Source organism: Vicia villosa, unplaced genomic scaffold (genome assembly GCF_029867415.1).
Source record: "Vicia villosa cultivar HV-30 ecotype Madison, WI unplaced genomic scaffold, Vvil1.0 ctg.004457F_1_1, whole genome shotgun sequence".
Classification (NCBI taxonomy): domain Eukaryota; kingdom Viridiplantae; phylum Streptophyta; class Magnoliopsida; order Fabales; family Fabaceae; genus Vicia; species Vicia villosa.
Window position 1 is genome coordinate 39,482 of NW_026706441.1, and position 22,926 is coordinate 62,407.

At 44.9% G+C, this 22,926-nt stretch overlaps 2 protein-coding genes across 2 annotated transcripts; both read right to left on the reverse strand.

Annotated features, from left to right (window-relative positions):
- Positions 1-5,248: 5,248 nt before the first annotated feature.
- LOC131642075 (arogenate dehydratase 3-like) lies at positions 5,249-7,135 on the reverse strand. The gene has a single exon (XM_058912359.1). The coding sequence runs from the start codon at positions 6,968-6,970 to the stop codon at positions 5,717-5,719; it is 1,254 nt and encodes a 417-aa protein (XP_058768342.1). The 5' UTR covers positions 6,971-7,135; the 3' UTR covers positions 5,249-5,716.
- Positions 7,136-13,314: 6,179 nt separating this feature from the next.
- LOC131642076 (uncharacterized) lies at positions 13,315-14,517 on the reverse strand. Its single transcript, XM_058912360.1, has one exon. It carries the CDS (start codon positions 14,515-14,517, stop codon positions 13,315-13,317), a length of 1,203 nt encoding a protein of 400 aa, XP_058768343.1.
- Between the last annotated feature and the right edge of the window lie 8,409 nt (positions 14,518-22,926).

Here is a 22,926-nt window from a genome sequence, read left to right on the forward strand (position 1 = left end):
ATTAAATTAATATTTTTGCCAAATGGCAATGGGATTGAGCAAACCCTAATGCATATAACCTTTTTAGGGTTTTTATTGTGATTTTTAATAATTAAAATTAAATAAATTAATTAAAATAATTAAGTTGAATAATCGAGAAAATAATCGGGGAAATCCTAAATCCTAATTTAATCTACCCTAATCTCATTATTTATCCCTAATCCTAAAATTAATTAGATTAAATACAAGTAATTGTCAAATAAATAAAACAACTAAATACATAAAAATATAAGAAAAAATTGTATAGAAACCTGGCACCAATTCTGTACGGGTGACTACTGAATGTTCATGGTGAGCATACGCGTTATGGGACGTTTGATTCGATCTTGAAGAGATCAGATGGTGCAAGATAAGGGTACGTGATGGTCTTGCATGAGGATTCGCGCGCAAGATCTGCAAATAGGAAGAATCAAATAAATTCCACAAAATAATGTAGGGAGTGGGGATCAAAACCCCCCCCCCCTAACACACCAAGGCCTTATACGTCCCATTCCACCAACGAACCAAGCGCCATTTGTTGTTTAATGAACGATCGCACAAGAATAATAAGTGAAACAAAGCGTGAGAAATTTTTTAAAACGATTTGGGCGTCTGTACAGTAGCATCGTCTTACCCATTTTTCTGAAATTTGAAGACTTTTGGCAACGTTTTTTGTATGTTGCTATAGTCTCTGCAAATGTGAATCCAAGAATAGACAACAAATAAATTAATTCCAAGGCCCTAGATCGATTGTAAATCGCCCCCTGAATCCATTGGTAACCACGGTTTGGGCCAATTTTTCCTAATTAAAGAATCCCCAGTTTGAAGCTCTAAAACCTAACAATGGTGAATCCTTCTATCTGCCACTAAACCTCAATTAAACATCCAGAAAGCTTCGAATAAATGATACAAACTCAGCAATATCATTAAAACTCCTTTACAATGCGTAATTTATCATACTCGAATCGATTTAAAAAATGGTCAAAAACGTGATGAATGATGGTGTGTTCTTGATGCCCTAAGCCCGGAAACTGATTTGGATTGCTTCACTCTTCCCCAAGGATGGCATTGTGATGCTCCAACGCCTTGGAATACCCCTGCAATTGCCAAATCAATTTTGTTTTTTTCCTTATTTTTTGAATTCGGCCATGGCCATGGAGGCCGCAATTTTTCTCCCCCTTCACTTCTGAATTCGTCCCTATATATGGTACATGGATTAGGTCAAGAAACTCCATCCAAATCAAGATTTTATGGATCCAAACTTGCCATTCTTGGTTCTTCTCAAACTTCTTTTCACGTTTTTTTCTTTGATGTTAATACAGCCCCCTTTTTTTATTTATTTCATATTTTATATTAACAACCTACTAATAATAATAATTAATAATAATTATTATAATAGTAAATAAATGAGAATAAGTAATGATTGAAACTAATAACAAAAATAATCCTATTAAAATTAATAATAATAGTTAGTACTAATAATATTTAATAATAAAGATAAACCTAATAATAACTAATACTAATTAATAATAGTAAAATTAATACTAATAATCCTAAAAAATATTAATCTAAAATCCTAATAGCCAATAATAATAACAATAATCCAGTACAAATAAACCCTGAATAATTAATCAAAAGGTCAAAACCTTATAATGGGATAGATTGGGCCAAATGATTGGGCCAGAAATACCTGTTAATTACACCCCATTTTTTACTCAACGCAGCTTATAAGAGAATGGGTTTATCAATAGAAATGTTAAACCCCCTGATCCTTATTTTAATACCCCTGATGAATTAATAGACGTAGATTTGATCGGGCAAATTTTGGGGTATGACACGCAGGTCTGTCGCAGACCTGAGAATCTGTAAAATCGCAGGTCCGCTAAGCGGAGGGGGGTCCGCTAAGCGGAGGACCCGGCCTAGTTAACTTCTGTCGAAGGTCGCTAGTGGTCCGCTGAGCGGAGGTCTGAAGGTAGTTCGCTTCTGTCGCGAGTCGCTAGTGGTCCGCTGAGCGAACTCTACTGTGTAGAAATTTTTGTAAACCTTGAAATAGCGTATCTTTTGATCCGTGTATCATTTCTTAGTGCCGTTTTGGGCATTGTAAAGCAAATTAAATAGTTTATATGATGATTTGGTGAGATGGGCGGTGGTCCGAATTATTTTAAAATTTACTTAATTGCTTTGGTGATATACATTGTGCATATGTGGAATTGCGTAGATATGGCAATGTTTCGGTGTGATGATGGACGAATTGTAATTATTATTATTGGGATGATTGTGTAAATAATGGAATGGTGGTGCATGATTTTGTTAATGTGACATTGTTCATTTTGATCTAGTGGTGATGTTGTGACAACATGATTATAATATTGATAATATGTGTATAACGTGATCATGTGGTGATTGTTTTGATCGTATGATGATGATTGATTTGTTTTGAATGATGCATGATACATGTACATACTTGTTGGTGATAACTATGGTGAGTTATGGTGAGACGATGCGGTGCATCAGATCGGTGATGTTTTTAAGTATGTTATATGTGTGCATTCATTCATATGCATTCGGTGATGGATCCCGGTGATGTTTTAGATCAAATGGTGGACATATTTCCCATTGTGCGGAAATTGTGTCGGTTGAGCCGTATCTCGGTGATGTGTAGATCGGTCGGGTGGATTAAGTCCACAAATTATTGGTACCACATGCATAGTATCAGTTGGTCATATGCATCTTTGTCATAACATGATTAAGTTGATTTCAGTGTTATATTTGGTGTTGTATTTGTTGTGATTGATGGATAATTGAATATCTAAATATATGCCAAATTGGGTGAATGATTTATTATTATGATGTTTTATTGCTTATGAGTGCATAACATTGATTAATTGAGAATGAGACTCACCCTTACTTGTTGACATTTTTCAGATTGAGGAGTAGCGACATTAGTGCTCGGTGAGGATGACTCGTAGAGTTTCTCCGTTATGTTGGTTCGAGTCAGTGTCATGCTCTGATATTGTAAAACTGGGGGGGACGCTAGTATAGAGTTTTGATTATAACTCTATCTATTTGTTTTGGATTTATTATGTGGGATATTGCATAGATGATGTTATGCTTATTCGTTGAAAAATGTTCCGCTGTGTAGAAACATGATTATGATAATTTGATGATTCGTTCCTAAGTGTAGCATGACAATTGACTTATGATAAATTGATTAATTTTAATTGTGGCACCCTTGTTTTTATGTTTTACTCTGAATTTCATATAATTGTCGCGGGGTTTAGAAGGGTGTTACAAATAAACCCCCTCCCATTCAGATGAAGCTGAGTTGGGGCCACATTCAGAGTAGTCAGAAGGTCCGACACGAAATCAGAAAAAGGGAACTGAACTTTGTAGTCTTCTAAAGGCCCAAAATAAAAATATAAGTAATCATCTCCAACGTCTTGAGGTGGAAACGAACCCACCGTTTCACCCTCCTCACAAAGCTCCAAAATAACATCGTCCTCACTTTCAGTGGAGGAAAAACGTTGCTTCTCCCGTAATTTCTCTACCTCAATCAGGGTCACGAAACTTTTCTTGTAGCGAAGAACCTCGGCGCTTACTGGAGACCCCCTAATGATTCCCTAAACGCTTTTACGAACCTGATCAAGGATCCCAGATCAGAATCGCTAAAAACTCCACAGAGACCCCTACGCATGTCTACAGAGATCTAAAAGGGAGTCTATTCACATTCTTCCTATGCACAATCTATGCATGATCGTCGGGAGAAAGGTCCACTGTGATATACTTAATAAAGAGCATGGACGATCTACGGAAAAAGAAAATGAATACGGGAGGACAAGAATTTACCTGGAGAGTAAATAATTTGCTTCTGAGGGAAGTCTCGCTTGAAGGATAACGGAGCTTGAAGATGAAAAGGTAAAAATGAAAGCTTTGAAGCGTTGAGGATCTTTTAAGCAAAAGTCTAGGAGGTTAACAAAAGTAGGGGGTTATTGCACGTTTCCCCTTAAAAACCATCATTACAGAACACGTGTTAAGACAAGTCCATTAATGATCTTGAAAGCCCACTGACAGACTCCAGCTCAGCCTCGACTGTTGGAGTGACCAAGAGCTACCGATTTGCCAAAACGGCCCAAATCTAACTATAGTGAACCGAACTATTCGCTCCCACGAAACTCTAGATCAGGGGGCTTGTACATATTTGGGGTATTTGGGTCGGCCCAGCAAGTCGGCAGGCGAAGGAAGGAGTGATAGTGGAGTAAACGATTAAATCCAAGGTTGGGAGAACCCTTAACCCAACTCGGCACAACATGTATTTGGAGTGGGTCCTCAACCCGAACATTAGTGCCTCAGCCGGTTTCGGGCGGGCACTACATGTTGGTACGAAACGTTACAAGGAGACCTTGAACATTCCACCCAAGTCGGCCGTAACCACCTACCGTTGTGGAAGTTACAGTTCCTTAAAGGACCAAAACGGCGGGAGTTATGACGGTTCGCTCATTATGGAGGGAATCCAAGGTTCCTCCATCAATGAGAGCAATAATAGCTCCAGCAGCTATAAATATGGCTCCCAACTGAGGGATAAACAAGACACTTTTTTTTCATCTTGCGCTCGCATCAGCTGTACTGCTCAAATCCCTATAGCTATAAATCTCAAACTCCTGTGTGACCTCGCCGGAATCTTCTTCCGAGATGTAATCAAAAGTGTTTTACAGGAACACATCCCATCAAAGACTTTCACTTTCCAAGATGCAGTGGTCGAGTTAGTGCACGTATGGAAAACCCTCGCCTACAAAGTATAGACAAGGTTTGGGGGAAATCATTATGTGTCGACCACTAGGGCCAAGACGGAAGGGCCAATGTTATAGTGGAACACACATAACAGGTAGATCTTTTCTTCATTTCTCAGATATTCAAACTCATTTTCAATCTCACATCACTTTTTTGTTTTTTTACTGACTTAAACATTAGAGTGCTAATATTACAAATCAGTCTCCTCTCCATCAGAAGCTCAAATCCACACTCGGTGTAGCAAAAACTTCATCAATTTATCGAACAACTTTGATTTCGAAACAAGAAGAAAAGTAAGTTAAAAAATTAAGAGAAAAAATATAACAAATTACTTAATACATTAACTAGCTTCTAAGAAAAAGTCGCGGCACCTTAGTCAACGGACGAAAAGGAATGCAGCCAAAATCACAAGCTTAGACGTTAACATAAACACAACTTGAAGTAAAAACAAGAGTTATTACGTATACATCCCTCATCTTCATGTTATACACAAATTGATCATCCAACACACCACTTATGACTGAGTTATAAAACAAAGCTTAATATCTGCACGTGCATAAATTTTAAATACAAAATATATCACCTCAAAGAAACACCCAACTTAAAATATTTAAAGGATGTTTTGGGGATACAGATTCACAATATTACATAATCAAATCACCTAACTTCATCATCATTTTTTGACTTAGAATATACACTCACCAACCCTAAACTCAAGTACTATGTACATTCATTCACTCTGAAAATCCCATTAAATAACATTTATATTCAACTTAACAACAAACTAACAAAACTCTAAAAAGTGGATTGAAACAATTTGGAATATTATTTTCCTTGATAAATTTAACAAGATAAACCACATTTCATATTTTAATTTTTGTTTTAGATTAATTCTAAATTACTAATCCCCTCAATGAGAAGTAGAAGAAGGACTCCATGGTGTCATATCCATAGGATAACTCCCCAAAACTCTCAAGAAAGATGTAAATTCTTGAACCTCAGCAAGTGCATTCTGTGCTCTAACTTCAGCCATAGAAGCATCAAAATCAATATAAAATATATACTCAAAGTGTTTCGCTGTTCCTTCACTTTCATCATCCTCAACACGAATCGGACGGCCACGATGCGGCCTCGATTCAATCTTAGTTAAGCTGATATTTCTAAACGCAAAAGCAGAAAGCACTTTAAAAAGCACTGAAGTTCCGTTATCATGAGCAAACACTATGCTCGTTTTAAAAGGACGATCGGTTCGCGGAATTATGGGTTCCCGGGCCAACATAACGAACCGGGTCACGTTATTCGGGTCGTCCTGGATTCCATCGGCTAGGATGTTTAATCCGTAAAGTTCCGCCGCACGTGCGCTAGCTATGGCCGCCGTGTCGCGGAGGTTGTTGGTAGCGATAAACTCCGCGGCACCGGCGGTGTCGTCCACGGCCTCACGCGCGACGTTGAGACCGAGTTTTGTTAACGTGTTTTCGCACTGTGCTAATGCTTGTGGATGTGAGATCACGCGTGTGAGATACTCTTTTCGAACGCCTGGGAGAGCGAGGAGGCAGTGATGAACGGGAAGTTGAACTTCTCCGACGATGTGGAGGCGGTGGCGGAGGAGGAGGTCGTAGTTTCGGTGAATTGAACCGCCGAGGGAGTTTTCAACCGGGAGAACTGCTCGATCGGCGATCCAGAGTTCAACAGATTGGAACGCGACTTCGAATTGATCGCACGGGATGGCTTCGCTGTTTGGATATGCTTTACCAGCGGCGGCTTCTGAGTACGCGCCGGGGACACCTTGGTACGCGACACGGAGTGATGAACCGTGAATCGGAGCCGGAGAGAGATCAGTGATGGTAAGCGGCTTTGGAGGTAGCGGCTTGTTTCCGACGGGAACGAGCTGGAGATTTGTTACGGTGTTTGACTCACCGTTGACAGCACTGACGTGGTGGTTTCCGTCATCTTGCTGCGAAATGACTTTACTGGCTAAGATGGCGCAGGAGCTTTGCAAGTCAGCTCGGCTTGAGCCAACGCCGTGACAGTGAGTCAAATTAGAGAACTCTAAACCGTATCCGCATTTCACGGTTAAGCGAGGTGAACCAACCCGGTTTTGTGAGGGTTGGACCCGGTTCATGTAGGTAAGAGAGTTGAAAGATGAGGGAGTGAGGGTATGCATATTAGTTGGTTGAAGCTTGGTGTTCTCTTTGAAGAAGGGAACCTCAAGCTGAGAGAAAAGAGAGTGGTTAAAGGGTTTATATAGTAGTTGAAGTTGCAAGTGGTGATAAGATTATGAAATGTAAATGAGACAATACTAAGTCTTGAGGAGGGGATGGTGAGTGTGTAAGGTTGTTCGGTGAATCCTACACCTACCCCGGGATATTTCACTTTCCTTCTCTAACTTTACCTATAATATTTTATTTTAAATTCAATTTTAAGAAATATAGTAATCAAAAACATGAATATACATTTATTATTATTATTATTTGAATATATTTCTATGGTGAAAAATGTGAAATTTTGAAATATTTTTGTTAGTACGAAGAAAAAAAAATCTAAATAACTATTAAATGTACTTGAAAATCTAGAATGATTATTTATAAAAGAAATAAATACGTATTAAAAGATTTCACATTTCTAATATTTGATATTAGAGGAGAATTCATAGAATTGTGTATGTTAATTTGAAGTGTGAATATTGGTACTGTGTAAGTTACAAAATTATGTTATTTTTAACTTTTATATTGATAGTAGATACAAAGTATATTCTTTTGGCCAATTTATACACAGTATAAGAAATTATGTAAATGAAATGGGATGCATGCATGTGTTATCCCATAAGGAAATAAATATATACATGTATTTTTTTTATTTTACCAATAGTTGAAAAGTTAAAATGCATGTATCTAAGGATTTGCTCTGTTCAAGAAAACTGTCTTTATACATGTATTTTTTTTATTTTACCAATAGTTGAAAAGTTAAAATGCATGTATCTAAGGATTTGCTCTGTTTATGAAAACTGTCTTAAGGGTGGTCCTGATTATTTAAAAATTCAAGATAATTAATAAAAATAATTTTTAATAAAAAAATGAACAATTAATTTAAAATTTTAATTTTAATTTATTATCTATACAATCGAAAGACAAAATTGTATTATAAATAATGTTAACATCGCTTTTTTTTAATATATATATTTGTATAAAAAAATTTATAATTTATGTTAAATATCATCAAAATTTTAATAAAAATGTTTAAATATTAAATTTTAAAAAATAAATATTATCTGAAGTTTATATTAATGGTTAATGAATTTTAAATAATTATATATAAATAAAAAAGCAATACTAGAATTTTTGTATAACAACCAAGTTTTTTAAAAAAAATACCAAACAAACTAACATTTTAAGAGAATTATCCAACTAATCATGTTTGAGTTTTATTTTTTCACAGGTGCCATCTTACATGGCGCCCTCTATTTTCTAATTTTTTTTCAATTATTTACGAATTTACCTGCAGACCAAACATTAAATATTTCTGCAGGATAATTCGCAGGTAATTGAAAAATTTTAAAAAATAGGAGGCTCCATGTGGGATGGCGTCTACGGAGAAAGAAAACTCAAACATCATTAGTTAGGTAATTTATTTGAGATGTTAGTTTGTTTTGTATTTTTTTTAAAACTAGTTTATTAAAAAAAATCATCATTGTGTTATTAATTCTCTTTTATTGCATAGGTTCGATTCTATCTACAGAATATTGACATTTTATTAAATTCATAGAAAAATTCCTTTTATGAAGTGTTGTAAGAATAATTATTTTACTATATTCAACATAAAATATATATAATAATGATCGTACCTGATCAGAAGAATCGTCACGGGCTGCTCAAAACTGGGTCTTCGAGGAGTGAGAAGGGGGGTGTACCTGCAAGGTACTCCAATGCCAAAGTAAGGAAACGAGCAAAGGAGTGCAAGTACAAGCTAAGAGTTAGAAAGAAGTGAATACCTGACCCTCTAGTAAAAGAGGGTATTTATAGCCCCCAGCGCCGGGCCATGATCTCGCTATTTGGGTTGGATGCCCAGGCCCAATTAGGAGACTGCCAGGTTTCCTGGAAGGAAATATCGGAGGTGCGTGAGTGCCCTCTGTCCTGGTTAACCGCTCCGAAGTTTAAGGGAGACGCGGTCTTTTAGGGACCACGTGGACTCCGCATTATTCGGGGGGTTGGATGTGAAACAATCCCTACGAGGAGCGGGGTCCTCGGCGGAGAAGGTGCTCGCAGAGAGCAGTGTCCTCGGCAGAGAGGAAGCTCGCGGGGAGCATCCTTGTCGGGCGTCAGATAGTTCACGAGGAGCGTTATGTCGAGCATAGTGGAGACGAGCACTTCAGGCCCAATTATGGGGCACAGAGGGGTTTGGGCCTCTAAGGCTAAGTGGGCCGAAAGTAGATTGGGCTTAATCTTGGCCCAGTCCAGAACAGGAGCCCCCCAAGTTGGAGTTTTCTGGTCACGAAGCTGCGACTTTGATGATGCTCGGCCCCGGTGATGATGCTCGTCGAGTGGATATGCTCGGATGGAGTGGTTCGTGGGTTGAAACGAAAAGTCGCGCGTGTATAGCACGCGCTGACGTGGCATAGGCAATGATTGCCTAGGGTCTAGATGGCGGCGCTTGGGAGACAGTGTCAGGGGACGTGACGTCTCGTCTTCCGAGATTTTTCCCTATAAAAAGGGGTGAGTCCCCATATTTAGGCGTTTTTTTCTCTCTGTTCGCGCGCTCGGCTTCAGATAAGTGATCCTCGGAAGTAGCTGATCGTTCCATAATTCGCAGAAACCACCACCGTCCGCCGAGGAATTCATTCCGGTCATCTTTGCTATGTCGTTGTCAGGTATGTTCACGAATCTGTTTGTAGTTTTATGTCTTTTTCGTAGGGTTTTGAGGGCTCGCGACTGCGTACTTTTGCTGTTCTCGCTGTCTACGTCGGTTGTGCCCTATGCACAGTCGTTACTTTCTCCTCGGGTTATCCAAGCGATGCTCGGGGGTCAGTTTGTGGACTGGATGACGTTTCTGGTCAGGTCTTCGTGATTTCTTGGGTTCGATTGCCGTAATCACGTCCCTTTTTGCTAAGTTTTGGCGTGAGTCCTCGGTTGACGGGTGGGTTTATCCTCGATGAGGGGTTTAGTCGGGGGTTCTGCTGCTCCTGCTCTACCCTTTCGCTTTTGTTGCGGTGGAAGGGTGGATTTGATGAACCGTCGAATTCATTTTTTCCTTCTGCATGCAGGTAAATCTGATTCGAGTGGCAGTTCGGGGTCCAGCTCGGAATCTGGCTCGTGGGCCAGCGGTTCGGATAACACGGCGGCGAGTAGCTCCGACGTCGAAGTTGTTGAAGTCCAAAGTACGCCCCTCGGGGCCATAGCCGAGGAGGGCCAGGGGGATTCCCCCGGGTCTAATGCCGAGGGGGGTGTTTCTCCGATGCCGCTTTTCAGCTATGATTGTGCGGTTGAGCTTGACTGGGTAGCCGATGAGCCTATGTCGGTTATTTCCCGATACACTGAATCTTTGAACGGGGCCTGTCGGGAGGTCGAGGTCCGGGGATATGGCGATGAGTTGAACTATCAAGTAGGTTACCCGTCTCGAGAGGAGCGCGTGTGTTCTCGTTTTGACGGGGATAGTTTTGCTATGTATGAATACGTGTTTAAGGAGCTCGGCTTCCGTCTGCCCTTCTCCGGTTTTCAAACTTCTCTGCTGGCGTTTCTCGCCCTGGCGCCATCTCAACTACATCCGAATGCCTTCGCCTTCATGCGGGCATTCGAGATCGTCTGTGATTATTTGGGCATCGGGGCCACGACTGCTTTGTTTGGGCGCTGCTTCCGGGTACAAAGGCAGGCGGCTGACGGGCGTTATAGCTGGGTTTCTTTCAAGAATGCCGATAGAAAACTTTTCAAAATGCACACTGACTCCGTGAAGGATTTCAAGAATCGGTATTTCCTCGTCCGCCCGCACAGCCCAGCAGCTTATTCTGCTCAGCCCGACGTGGTGGAGGCGCGGGATGAGGCTGGTGCCCCGGAGAGGGACGAAAACGGGCAGGTGGTGAAGGAGTTTTGTACCGTGTTCCCATTCTTTTGGTGGAAGGGCCACTTCTCGGCTCCTCCTAAAAATTATGCTTGGGAAGACGAGGAGTTGGACGAGCAGGATACGGCTTCGTATTCGATTCTTTGCAAGTACGTTGATAGTTTCACAATGTCGCAGTGGGTGACGAGGGCTGGGGATCCCGTCCTAGATGAAAATGGTGTACCGAGGGTAGAGCCTCGGGCAATCAATACTAAGGCCTTGCTATCGTGCAAGACCCCCGAGGAAGCGCATGCGTTGTTAGGTTGTGCTCGGATTGTTTGCCTTGTCTGCTTTCCTTGTTTAATGTTTCTGCTAACTTATTTGTTTTCTTTTTCAGAAGCCATGCCGATGAAGGAAGACAAGCTCCTAAAGATGGTGACCCAGGACGCGAAGAAGCTCCGGCACAAGAAAGCCCGGGGAGCTGGTGTTGGGGATAACTCGGGTTCGGCTGGTTCCCCCCGGGTGAACTTGGATGGCGAGAGGACCCCCAAGAAAGCTCGTCATGCCGAGACGGCTCGTGAGGAACCGTCGAGTCTGGGACCCGACCGCGCCTTCGTGTTGCCTCCTTGCTTCAAAGATGGAGGTTACTTTGAAAAGTTCCCTCTGGCAACCTCTCCGGACGAAGCCCGCCGGGTAGATGAGATGGAATCCCCTGCCCTCCTCAAGCAGCTGGCGAGCGATGGTGCCACCGTCATGAGGGTCTTGGGGATGGCCCAAGTGTTGGCTAGGAGAAGCCCGGTTTCTGCCGAGGCTTTGAAGAAGGCGGAGTCGGATAAGAAACTCGCCGAGGATGAGGCGAACAAGTTAAAGGCCGACCGGGAAAGGCTGAAGAAGAAGATTGATGGGGTTTTGAAGCAGAAGGACGAGGAGCTCGAGGCGGAGAAGAAAAAGGTTGCCGAGCTTCAACGAGAATGGGCACCGTCAGTCGAGGAGTTCGCAGATGTGGCCGTGCTAAAGTCCAGAGCCGAGTTTGTCGAAAAGATAGACGAGCTGAAGCTTAGCCTTGCTGAGATGGCCGAAGTTGGGTTCAACTGTGCAGTTCGGCAGTTGAAGCTTCTGAATCCGGGTTTGAAGGAGGACAACATCGGGCTTACATCGAAGATTGTGGACGGTGTGTTGGTGCCCGAGTCTCCCGACGGCGAAGAATAATCAGTGTTAATTTGGGCCTGCGTGCCTGTCCTTTGTTGGCCTGCGCGCCATTTGTTTTTTCTTTTTTTTGTATGTTGGGCTATGCTCGGATAATTTTGGGGCCTGCGTGCCCTTCATATTTGTAATATTTGGATATCACCGGCTAATTTGGTCGGCCTTTAATGCTTTACTGTTTTGATTTTCTCAATGCGTGTTTTAGAATGTTTATTGTTGCCAATTTTTGAGCCCGGATCATGTTTGTATTTCGGGGAGGTATTCCAACACTTAGGAATATTTTGTTTTTGGATTGTGCTCGGCCGAGGTTAATCTTCCGGGCGTGTGGGGTACGACCCGGGTGCGCAGAGCAGGTGTGCGCAATGAGCGAGCGCGAGACCGCGGTCGGGGCCAAGTGCTCGCGGCGTGAACGGTCCCATCGCGAGCTGGGGTTCTGCCATGCAGGTACTGCCACGGTGGGTCTAGGTGTAGAGTCCCCCGTGTAGCCGGTCCTGTTCCTTGGTAGGGAGTCCCGGCTGTCGTTGTCGTGGAGTGCTCGCGTTCGTACCATGACGTGAGTCCGTGCCCGGTGGGCTCTTCGTGCTCGGAAGGAGCGACCGGGGAGGGTTAGCTGCTTCTAGCTGTAATAGCGTCTGAGTTTTTCAGCGTTCCAAGGTCGAGCAAGTTTTTCACCGAGGAGGTTCTCGAGATAATAAGCGCCTTTCTCGGTTTTATCGTAAACTCGGTACGGGCCTTCCCAGTTTGGGGCGAGTTTGCCCTCGCGTGAGTCCTTCATGTTTCTGCGGAGCACTAGGGCGCCGACTTCGAACTCGCGTTTGATAACTTTGGCGTTATGACGCAGAGCTATCTGTTGTTTTAATTTGGCTTCTCGGAGGGAAGATCCTGCTCGGATCTCTTCGACCATGTCGATTTCTTCCCTCATAGCTTCGTTGTTGAGTTCCTCTTCGAGAGGCGACTCGGTCCGCCGAGAAGGTTCCCGGATTTCTACGGGGATCACGGCTTCGGTGCCGTAGGTTAATATAAATGGGGTTTCGCCGATGCTCGAATGAGGTGTCGTCCTATACGCCCAGAGTACACTGTGTAGTTCCTCGACCCAAGATTTCTTAGCCTCGTCGAGTCTCCGCTTCATTCCTCGGAGGATGACTCGGTTGGCTGCTTCGGCTTGTCCGTTTTTTGGGGGTGTTCTACCGAGGTGAAGTGCTGTTTTGTGCTGAGCTTGGCTACAAACTCTTGGAATTTCCTATCAGTGAATTGGGTACCATTATCGGTTATTATCGCCTATGGTACCCCGAACCGAGCGAGTACGTTCCGTTTATAAAAGCGGAGCACGTTTTGGGATGTGATCTTGGCGAGCGCTTCGGCTTCTATCCATTTAGTGAAGTAGTCTACGGCAACCACTAGATATTTGTTTTGGTATGACCCGACTGGGAATGGTCCGAGTAGGTCCATACCCCACGTGGAGAAGGGCCAGGGTGATGATAGGGACTTAAGCTCGTTTGGGGGAGCCAAGGGCATGTCGGCGTGACGCTGACATTTATCGCATTTCCGGACATGCTCTTTGGCATCTTGTTGCATGGTCGGCCAATAATATCCGGCTCTGAGGGCCTTTCTGGCCAAAGATCGGCCGCCGAGGTGTTGGCCGCTGATCCCCTCGTGGAGCTCCTGCAGTATCTCGAGCGCTTGCGACGCGTCGACACATTTGAGGAGAGGAATGGAAAATCCTCGCCAGTACAGCTTGTTTTCGACGATGGTGTACAAGCAGGCTCGTCTTTTGATCGCTGAAGCCTCCTTCGCGTCGGTCGGAAGTTCGTCCTTCGTAAGGAAGTTGTACACCGGGGTCATCCAGCAGTGGTCGTCACCTATGGCGAGCACTGGTAGGGGGGTCGCGCTCTTGTCTATGCTCGGTCTTAATAGGATTTCCTGGATCACTGACTTGTTTCCGCCTTTGTTTCTCGTGCTCGCAAGTTTGGATAAGACGTCCGCTCGGGAATTGTGTTCTCGGGGGATATGCTCGACTTCTGCCTTTGCGAAGCCTTTCATCCTGTCTTTGACGAGCGTGAGATACTCGACGAGCACGTCGTTTATGGCTTGGTAATCGCCGTTGATTTGGGATGCAACGAGTTGGGAGTCGGTGTAGAACTTAACCTCCCGAGCACCCACATCTTCGGCGAGTCGTAGGCCCGCTAGGAAGGCTTTGTATTCGGCCTGGTTGTTCGATGTGGTGAAAGACAAAACTAGGGATACTTCGATGATAAGCCCTTCGTTGTTCTCTAAGATAATGCCGGCCCCGCTTCCCGAGCTGCTTGAGGCGCCATCTACGTAGATGGTCCATTTATTCTCGACGGGGGGCGGGGAGGTAGGGATTGAGGTCATCTCGGCTACGAAATTTGCCAGTGCTTGAGCTTTCAGCGCTTTCCTGCTTTCGTACTGGACGTCGAATTCGGATAGTTCGAGGGACCATTTTAGCATTCTCCCGGCCATATCTGGTCGGCAGAGAAGTTATTTGATAGGCTGGTCGGTTCGAACGATGATGGTGTGGGCGAGGAAGTAGTACCTTAGTCTTCTGGCAGCCGTTATTAGCGCCAGTGCGACTTTCTCGATTTGTTGGTATCGCACCTCGGGCCCTTGTAGGGCTTTGCTGGTGAAGTACACGGATTTCTGCCCGTCTTCAGCCTCTAGGATCAAGGTCGCGCTAACTGCTTCGTTCGAGACGGCCAGGTAAAGGTATAAGATTTCGTTGTCTCCAGGTCGGGAGAGGACGGGTGGTTCCGAGAGGACTTGCTTGAGGTGGGATAGTGCTTGTTCGCACTCCTCGGACCATTTGAAGGTCGCTTCCTTTCGTAATAATTTGAAGAATGGAAGAGCGTGCTGGGCGGACTTTGCGACAAAGCGGGATAGTGCCGTGAGCATACCGTTTAGGACTTGGATGGATTTCTTATTGTTAGGAGTGGGGAGTTCTGAGAATGCTCGGAATTTGTCCGAGTTGGCCTCTATTCCTCTTTCGGTCAAGTAAAAACCGAGGAACTTGCCTGCCTGGACGCCGAAGGTGCACTTCTCCGGGTTGAAGCGCATCTTGCAGGACCTGGCCTACTCGAATACTCGCTTGAGATGTGTGGTATGGTCGGCTTCTTCTCGAGATTTGACGATCATGTCGTCCATGTATACCTCGAGGGTGTCGCCGATCTCTCCCCGGAATACCTTGTTCATCATCCGTTGGTAAGTGGCTCCGGCGTTTTTGAGTCCGAAGGGCATTACGTTGTAGTAATAATTGCCCGACTCGGTCATGAATGTCATGCACTGCTTGTCGCATCTCGCCATAGGAATTTGATTGTAACCTGAATAAGCATCCATAAAAGACAATAATTTATAATCGGCCGAGTTGTCGACCAGTCTATCAATGTTAGGCAATGGATAAGCATCTTTGGGACATGCCCGGTTAACATCAGTATAATCAACGCACATTCTCCATTTTCCATTAGCTTTTTTTAACTAGTACAACGTTTGAGAGCCAAGTTGAATACTTGGCCTCGGAAATAAAATTTGCCTCCAGGAGGTCTTTTACAGCTTTCTCGGCAGCCTCTGCTTTCTCGGGAGACTGTCGACGCCTATGTTGAACTACTGCCTTCGCGGCTGGATCAATGGAGAGATGGTGGCAGGCGACCTCAGGGTCGAGTCCGGGCATTTCAGCTGCGCTCCAAGCGAACAAGTCGGCGTTGGCTCGAAGGCAGGCCACGAGCTGCTTCCTCGGTAGGTCTGGGATATCCTTGTTGATCTTCACCGCTTTGTCGGGGTTGTCGCCCAGCGGGATGAGCTCGAAGTCCCCATCTGGGATAGGTCGGACGGGGTGAGCTGTCTTCGGTCGCGTCTCTTCGCCATTCTTTAGTTCTTCTTCCATGAAGCGGGCGTCGAGGTCGACCGAGCTGACGTTGGTCGGTTGATGCTGATCTTCCCGAGGAGGCTTGTCTTCGGCCCTTGGTTTCTTGTTGGAGTTGGAGGGGGCGATTAGCTTCAAGCCTTTCATCGATGCGTCGAATATCCTTTTGGCTGCTTCGATGTCAGCGTTGATGGTGGCTACTCGTCCCCTCTTCGTGTAGAACTTCATCTTTAGGTGCACGGTCGATGGGAAGGTCGTAAGCTCGGCTAGAGTAGGCTATCCGATGATGTAGTTGTAGAGGGTCTTGCAGTCGATCACCAGAAATCTTGTCTTGACCTGTTTGGAAGCTTCTCCTTCCCCAAACGTGACGATCAGCTCGACGTATCCCCAGGGTTTGGTGGTCGTTCCGTTGAAGCCTTGGAGGTCGGAACCCACATATGGAGTGAGGTGCGAGTCGTCCAGCTTGAGGGTTTGAAAAAGGTGGGAATACATGATGTCGACCGAGCTTCCCTCGTTGATAAGGATCCGGCGGACGTCAAAATTTGCCATCCTTGCTCGGACGAGCAGGGGGATTGTGGCGTTCGGAGCTCCGCCGGACAGTTCTTCCAGATAGAAGGTGATTGGGTCTGATTTCCCTTTAAATTTCTGCAGAGTAGGGCCGAGGTCTGAATTGGCGCTGATCAATTCTTCGAACTTCCTCTTCACCGAGCTGATAGTGAGGGAACCGGGGTCCCCGCCATTAGATATGACCATCGCGGTCGGGAACCCTTCCCAGGTGCTAAGGGCGGAGGTTACTCCAACTGAGGGTATGAAGTCCTCTGGTCAGGTGACGGATAGAGCTATTTGTAATGGCCTACCATTTGGTGAGTTTCCCTCGTCAGAGTTCCGTGGGTCTTCTCTCCGAGGAGGTTCTCCTTTCTTTGTGTACTTCGAAAGGCGACCCTTCTTGATCAGAGTCTCGATGGCATCTTTGAGATGTATGCATTCGTCAGTCAGGTGTCTGTGGCTTTTGTGATACTTGCAGTATTTAGACTTGTCGGTCCCTGGTCTGGTGGGGTTCGACTTTGGGGGCCTGACGTTAGAGTTCTTGAAGTCGGTGTTTTTGCATTCAGCCAGGATTTTCTCGCGTGAAGCGTTTAGGGGAGTATAGTCGCTGAACCGACCGGCTGGCCCTCTGCGCTCTTTCGCGTCGTGGGGTCTATCCTCTCTCCTTTTCTCATGTCCTCGGCGGGAACCCGAGTGGTCGTGGCTCGAGCTGCGGGCAGCATCATTGCTCCTTGAACCTTTATTGCAGCCGCTTCGCCTTCTTCGAAAGCGATGAAGGCTTGGGATTTGCGGAGGAGGGCGTTCATAGTGTGCACCTTCTCGATCTTTATAGCCTTCTTGAAATTGCTTTCGGGGAGGAGTCCTCTCTCTAGGAGGTATCTCTTCATGTAGTCGGTCGTCTGCACTTGAACGGCTTCTTTGTTGAACCGGTCGAGGTATTCTCGGAGAGGTTCGTTGGTTCCTTGGATCACAGCCTCGAGGTTTGCTTCAGACTTTGGTTGCTGACGAGAAGCTGTGAAATGGCTCAAGAAGAGTTCCTTGAGCTCGGTCCAGGAGTGGATAGAGTTGGGCGGAAGGTTTTTGTACCATGTCATTGCCCCTTTTCTGAGTGTGGTCGGAAAGATGCGGCACTTGATGGATCCTCGGACGACGTGATAATCCATGACGGCTTCGATGCTTCGAATGTGGTCGTCGGGATCAGTGGTTCCGTCGTATAAGTCCAAGGTCGGTGGTTTTTCCATTCCCCGTGGAAGACGAGCTCTTCGGATGCTTTCGGACAAGGGTTTGCAGAAGTCTTCCTCGTCACTTGGTCCTAGAGAGGTTGAGTGTCTGTTTCGTCGGGGTTTTCCTTGTGTTTTGCCTGGGTTTATGCAGTTGTCCCGGGGAGGGGAACGCTCGCGGGGTTTCAACACAGCCTTGGAGGGGCCCCGGGGATCTTGCTCGGGAGAGAGGCTCCCAATTTCTGTGGCTTCGGGTCTCTGATTTTTTCTGCTCTTTCGTGGTGGAGAGCGAGAGTATGATCTCTGACGACGATACCTTTTAGGCGGGGAACGCGAAGAAGACGGGGAACATCGACGATACCTCCTCGGCGGTGAGCGCGAGGAAGAATAGGAACGCGACCGATAGTGTCTCCGCGGGGGGGGGGGGGGGGGGGGGGGAACGATATCGTCGCTTCCTTTCCAGCTCGTCAATGCGGTCACCTTGAAGCCGGATGAGGCGGTTGGTCTTCTGTAGTTCTTTGAGCAAGAGGACGGTTGTGGAGTCGGCTTCCTCGGGGATATCGACCTGTTCTTGGTCATCTTCATATTGAACTCTTCGCCTCTCGGAGGTATGGGTGAATGAAGAGGCAACCTGCCCGTCTCTGGCGTCGGTTTCGTTCGGGTTTCGAGCATGCTCTGGTCCGTTCTGGGGTTGAGGCTGCTCGTTCCCACCGTTTTGAACTTGCTCGACGTTCTGAGGTTGCTGTCTTCTGTTAGGTTGCAAGGTCTCATGCCTCAATCTCCCTTGCCCGTCAGCGGTATGCTGTTGTCCCTCCCGTCGATGTCGATTCGTCCCCTCGGGGGCGGAACCTTGGATGAGATTGTCCAGATGGAAGGGATCAGGGTTTGGGACGTTGACGTTGTTGTTGTTGCCGGCCATGACGATCGTAGGATTGTTTAGCTTTGATCTTTGTTTGTTAAAGAAGGGGAAGCAAGATTCCCACAGACGGCGCCACTGATCATACCTTATCAAAAGAATCGTCACGGGCTGCTCGGAACTGGGTCTTCGAGGAGTGAAAAGGAGGGTGTACCTGCAAGGTACTCCAATGCCAAAGTAAGGAAACAAGCAAAGGAGTGCAAGTACAAGCTAAGAGTTAGAAAGAATTGAATACCTGACCCTCTAGTGAAAGAGGGTATTTATAGCCCCCAGCGTTGGGCCATGATCTCGCTATTTAGGTTGGATGCCCAGGCCCAATTAGGAGACTGCCAAGTTTCCTGGACGGAAATATCGGAGGTGCGTGAGTGCCCTCTGTCCTGGTTAACCGCTCCGAAGTTTAAGGGAGACGCGGTCTTTTAGGGACCACGTGGACTCCGCATTATTCGGGGGGTTGGATGTGAAACGATCCCTACGAGGAGCGGGGTCCTCGGCAGAGAAGGTGCTCGCGGAGAGCAGGGTCCTCGGCAGAGAGGAAGCTCGCGGGGAGCATCCTTGCCGGGCGTCAGACAATTCACGAGGAGCGTTATGTCGAGCATAGTGGAGACGAGCACTTCAGGCCCAACTATGGGGCACAGAGGGGTTGGGGCCTCTAAGGCTAAGTGGGCCGAAAGTAGATTGGGCTTAATCTTGGCCCAGTCCAGAACAAATAATATAACATTATATTTTAAAAAACATACCTATCAAAATTTTGAGACCCTATTTTTATTTAGGCTATGGGCCTAGTTGCCTGACCCAAAGTCGATAATGTTTGTATTTGAGACTATTTGAGATCTTTCTTGATTCATAAATGAAATTTCACATGAATATTAGATAATCTGGTCTTTATCCTAAATCAATTCATTCTTACAAGTCTCATACAACCAACATGGACAAATCAATCATAGAGCATTTAGATATATTAATAGTCATAATTAATTAGTCTAATATATGAAAACAGAGGACATGATATCAATTAATTGCCCTCATGCATATATGGTGTTTATTCAGGGAGTGCATGGACCCCCACTTTATTCGGAGGATTGGAGGTGAAGAAGCCCTACGAGGATAGGGGTCCTCGACAACAGAGGTGCTCGTCGGGAGCACCTTCTCGAGGTCTGATAAATGGACCTCTCGGCAGAGATTCCAACCGAAAGAGGGTTACGGGATTCGCTCGGCTGGAGGTCCAGATTCTTATGCTCGTCGGACGGGGATGTGTTGATGGGGAGGCTTCTCCCTTGGGCTAAGAAAGGTTTTGGCCTTTCAGTCTGGTTGGGCCAGGCGTCGGTCCAATCCAGAACAGGAGTCCCCTAAGTCAAAATTTCCGGACACGGAGCTGTGACTTTATATCTGTCCGGTGACGTTTTCTTCGGTGTCCGTCGGGGAGTCCCGAACGGGACATGCTCACGAGAAAAGGAGAACGGTCGCGTGTGGTAGGAACTTGCTGACGTGGTAGTCTATTAAAGAGTAATGATGGCCTAGGGACTAGGGTATGATGATGGCGGCGCTTAGGGGGGAGGTGTGTCAGCCGACGCGACGTGTCGCGTCCCATGCAGTCCCTATAAAAAGGGGTAAAACCCCTTATTTTGGGTTTTACACTTCTTTGAACTCCCTCATCTTTTCTCTGTTCTCTCTCTCTCTCTCTGTCTGCAGTACCCAGAACCCAACTATATCAATGTACGCTCATCATTCTCCACAGTGCAACCAATAGGTATGTCCCTTGGATCTTCTTTCTAGTTAGATTTCTTGATTTAGGGTATTTTTGTGTCTGGGAAGGCATGTCTGATCGGTAAAATAGCAAGTGTACTATTTTGCCTCTGTAGTAATAAAGGGAAAATTTCCCGAATATCGATCTCAAGGACTGCGTGAGATTATAGAGTTAGTCACACTTCAATTAAACAAAAAGCCTTGGGGTTTTGGTTTTTGTGATTACAAATTAAATTGCAAATAAACTTAAAAAGGTTGAATTGGCCAAATATGAGTAACATGCCAGGGTAGGTGTGTGCATTAACATGTAACAATTCTGAACCCTTATCTCATTAACAAAATTCAACTTATCAATTACCGGTTCTTAAGGGTATTTGCTCCTAAGTCCTTAGTGGGCAAACTTTTGAACATTTAAATCCTAATCCCAAAGTCCTTCGAAATTAGTGATCAAATCAAATATTATTATAATCAAGAACAATCCGGTTACTATAGGGTATCCCTAGTCCTAGGTGATATCTACTATAATATAATGGTATAAAAACCCTAACAATGGAGGTCAATCCTAATTGTCAGTCATAAATCAATCCAGTTGGTCCGACGAGGAAAGCATTAAAAACCTTATACCATTAAATTGAATGTAAAAGAGAAACATGTTATTGAAATTCGGAATTCAAAATCATCACAAATGTTAATCAGGGACACCCCCCTAGCATTGGGGGGTTTAGCTACTCATATCATCCAAAGAAATTACAAAGATATCAAATAAAGACATTACAATAGAGATGATGAACTTTGATCTTCAATGGCTTCCGCTCATGAGAGTTCTCCGTTCTTCTCCAATTGCATAGGCTTCTTCTCTCAATCCTCCAATTCTTCGTGTGGCAAAAAAGATCCCTAATTCATCTTGGAAACCCTCCTAAATAGTGCAGACTCACTTAAGTTGGTTGGAAATTCCAAAAACACCCCTGCAGGCCAACCACTGAACTAAATAATAAAAATCACTGAAATCAGCGTCATCACCCAACACGGGCCGTGTTGTGCAACACGGGCACCCGTGTTGGTCCCCTGTAATATTTATTTTTCAACTTTGGTCCCAGGATGTGCAACACGGGCCGTGTTGTGCAACACGGGCACCCGTGTTGCTTCACTGTTTTTCCTCTCTCTCAAACTTCGCTCCCAACTCTCTTCCTGACACGGCCCGTGTTGGGCAACACGGCCACCCGTGTCAGGCCTCCTGTAGCATGTTTTCTGAACTTCCTCAAAACTTCCGAGTTTCGCACTGATTTACTCCGGTTTCTCCATATGAACCTGAAAACATTAAAACATACAACCAAAGCATAAAATGACGAATAAAGACATAAAACACTCAATAGCAAAACTTAAACATACTTAAAAACAACGATAAAAATATGTGTGAAAACCACTGATCAAATTCCCCCAAACTTAAACCGTTGCTTGACCTCAAGCGACAATTACAAAAGTTAATGACCTTCAAAGCACACGGTGTTCATACGTGAGATATCTGTCTGCATTGATCAAGAAACAGTGATTTGGCATTCACATGACGCGACGAGTTTTGTTACCACATTAATCCTCAAGCTCCCGTTTCGGGTACCTCTCCAACTATGCTTTGCACTTAAGTCTCTTTCCAATTTTCCTCCTCTTTCATTCGGACAATCATATTAAGGCACTGCATTTCTTATAATAATCATCACCTGCATGAGACGGATCAAGGCTTCTTATTATTTTTCTCTGGCACCAAACTAGCAGCATTGGCTACTTTTTATTACCGATGAAATTTTCAAACCTTGCAGTTATATATTGTCCTTTTGGACGACGTTTGGGGATCAATCTCCTTTGGGCTGAATAACCGGGTGAGGATTACCCAACTTAGCGAGCCGATTGCCTTTTACCGCCTTTTCATCATTTGGTACCAACTTTATATCTCTTTTTTTTTCTCAACCAGCCATCATGCAAGTGAATCCGAATTATGCCAGACTGTATCAATAAACTACTCGAGAAGTACTTCTCAGGAGACAAGTACTATGGTGCAAATCTACACGTTAGACTCGTATCTCTTTCAGGGAACCAGGGGTGCTTAAACAAACCTCTTGTCACATTATTCCGCACTTCCTGTCCTCAAACAATCCTCGCTTCATCTCTATATACTATTCCCGATCGCTCTTTAGGATCAAAACTTCTTCAACAAAAATTTAAAATTTCGGTAAAAATTTGGGCAGAATTCACTTCATGGTTTCACATCATACCAATAACATAAAAATAAAATGCAAAGAGAAGAGCCTCCCCCAAACTTGAACTAAACATTGGCCTCAATGTTTCAGAACGAGCCTGAGAGAGGCGACTCACAGAGGGTAGTGCACTCTAATGATCACTTCCAAGCTTTCACCAGAGACTTCCTCTTTTATTTCCTGAAAATAAAATAACCAAACAGAGAAATTAGCTATTAAAATCATGGGTTGCCTCCCACGAAGCGCTTCGTTTAACGTCGCATGGCTCGACGGTCCATTACCCTCTATTATGGAGGGTATTTCCTTTTCCAAACCTTGTTGCTTGTCACTTTCGCAATCACT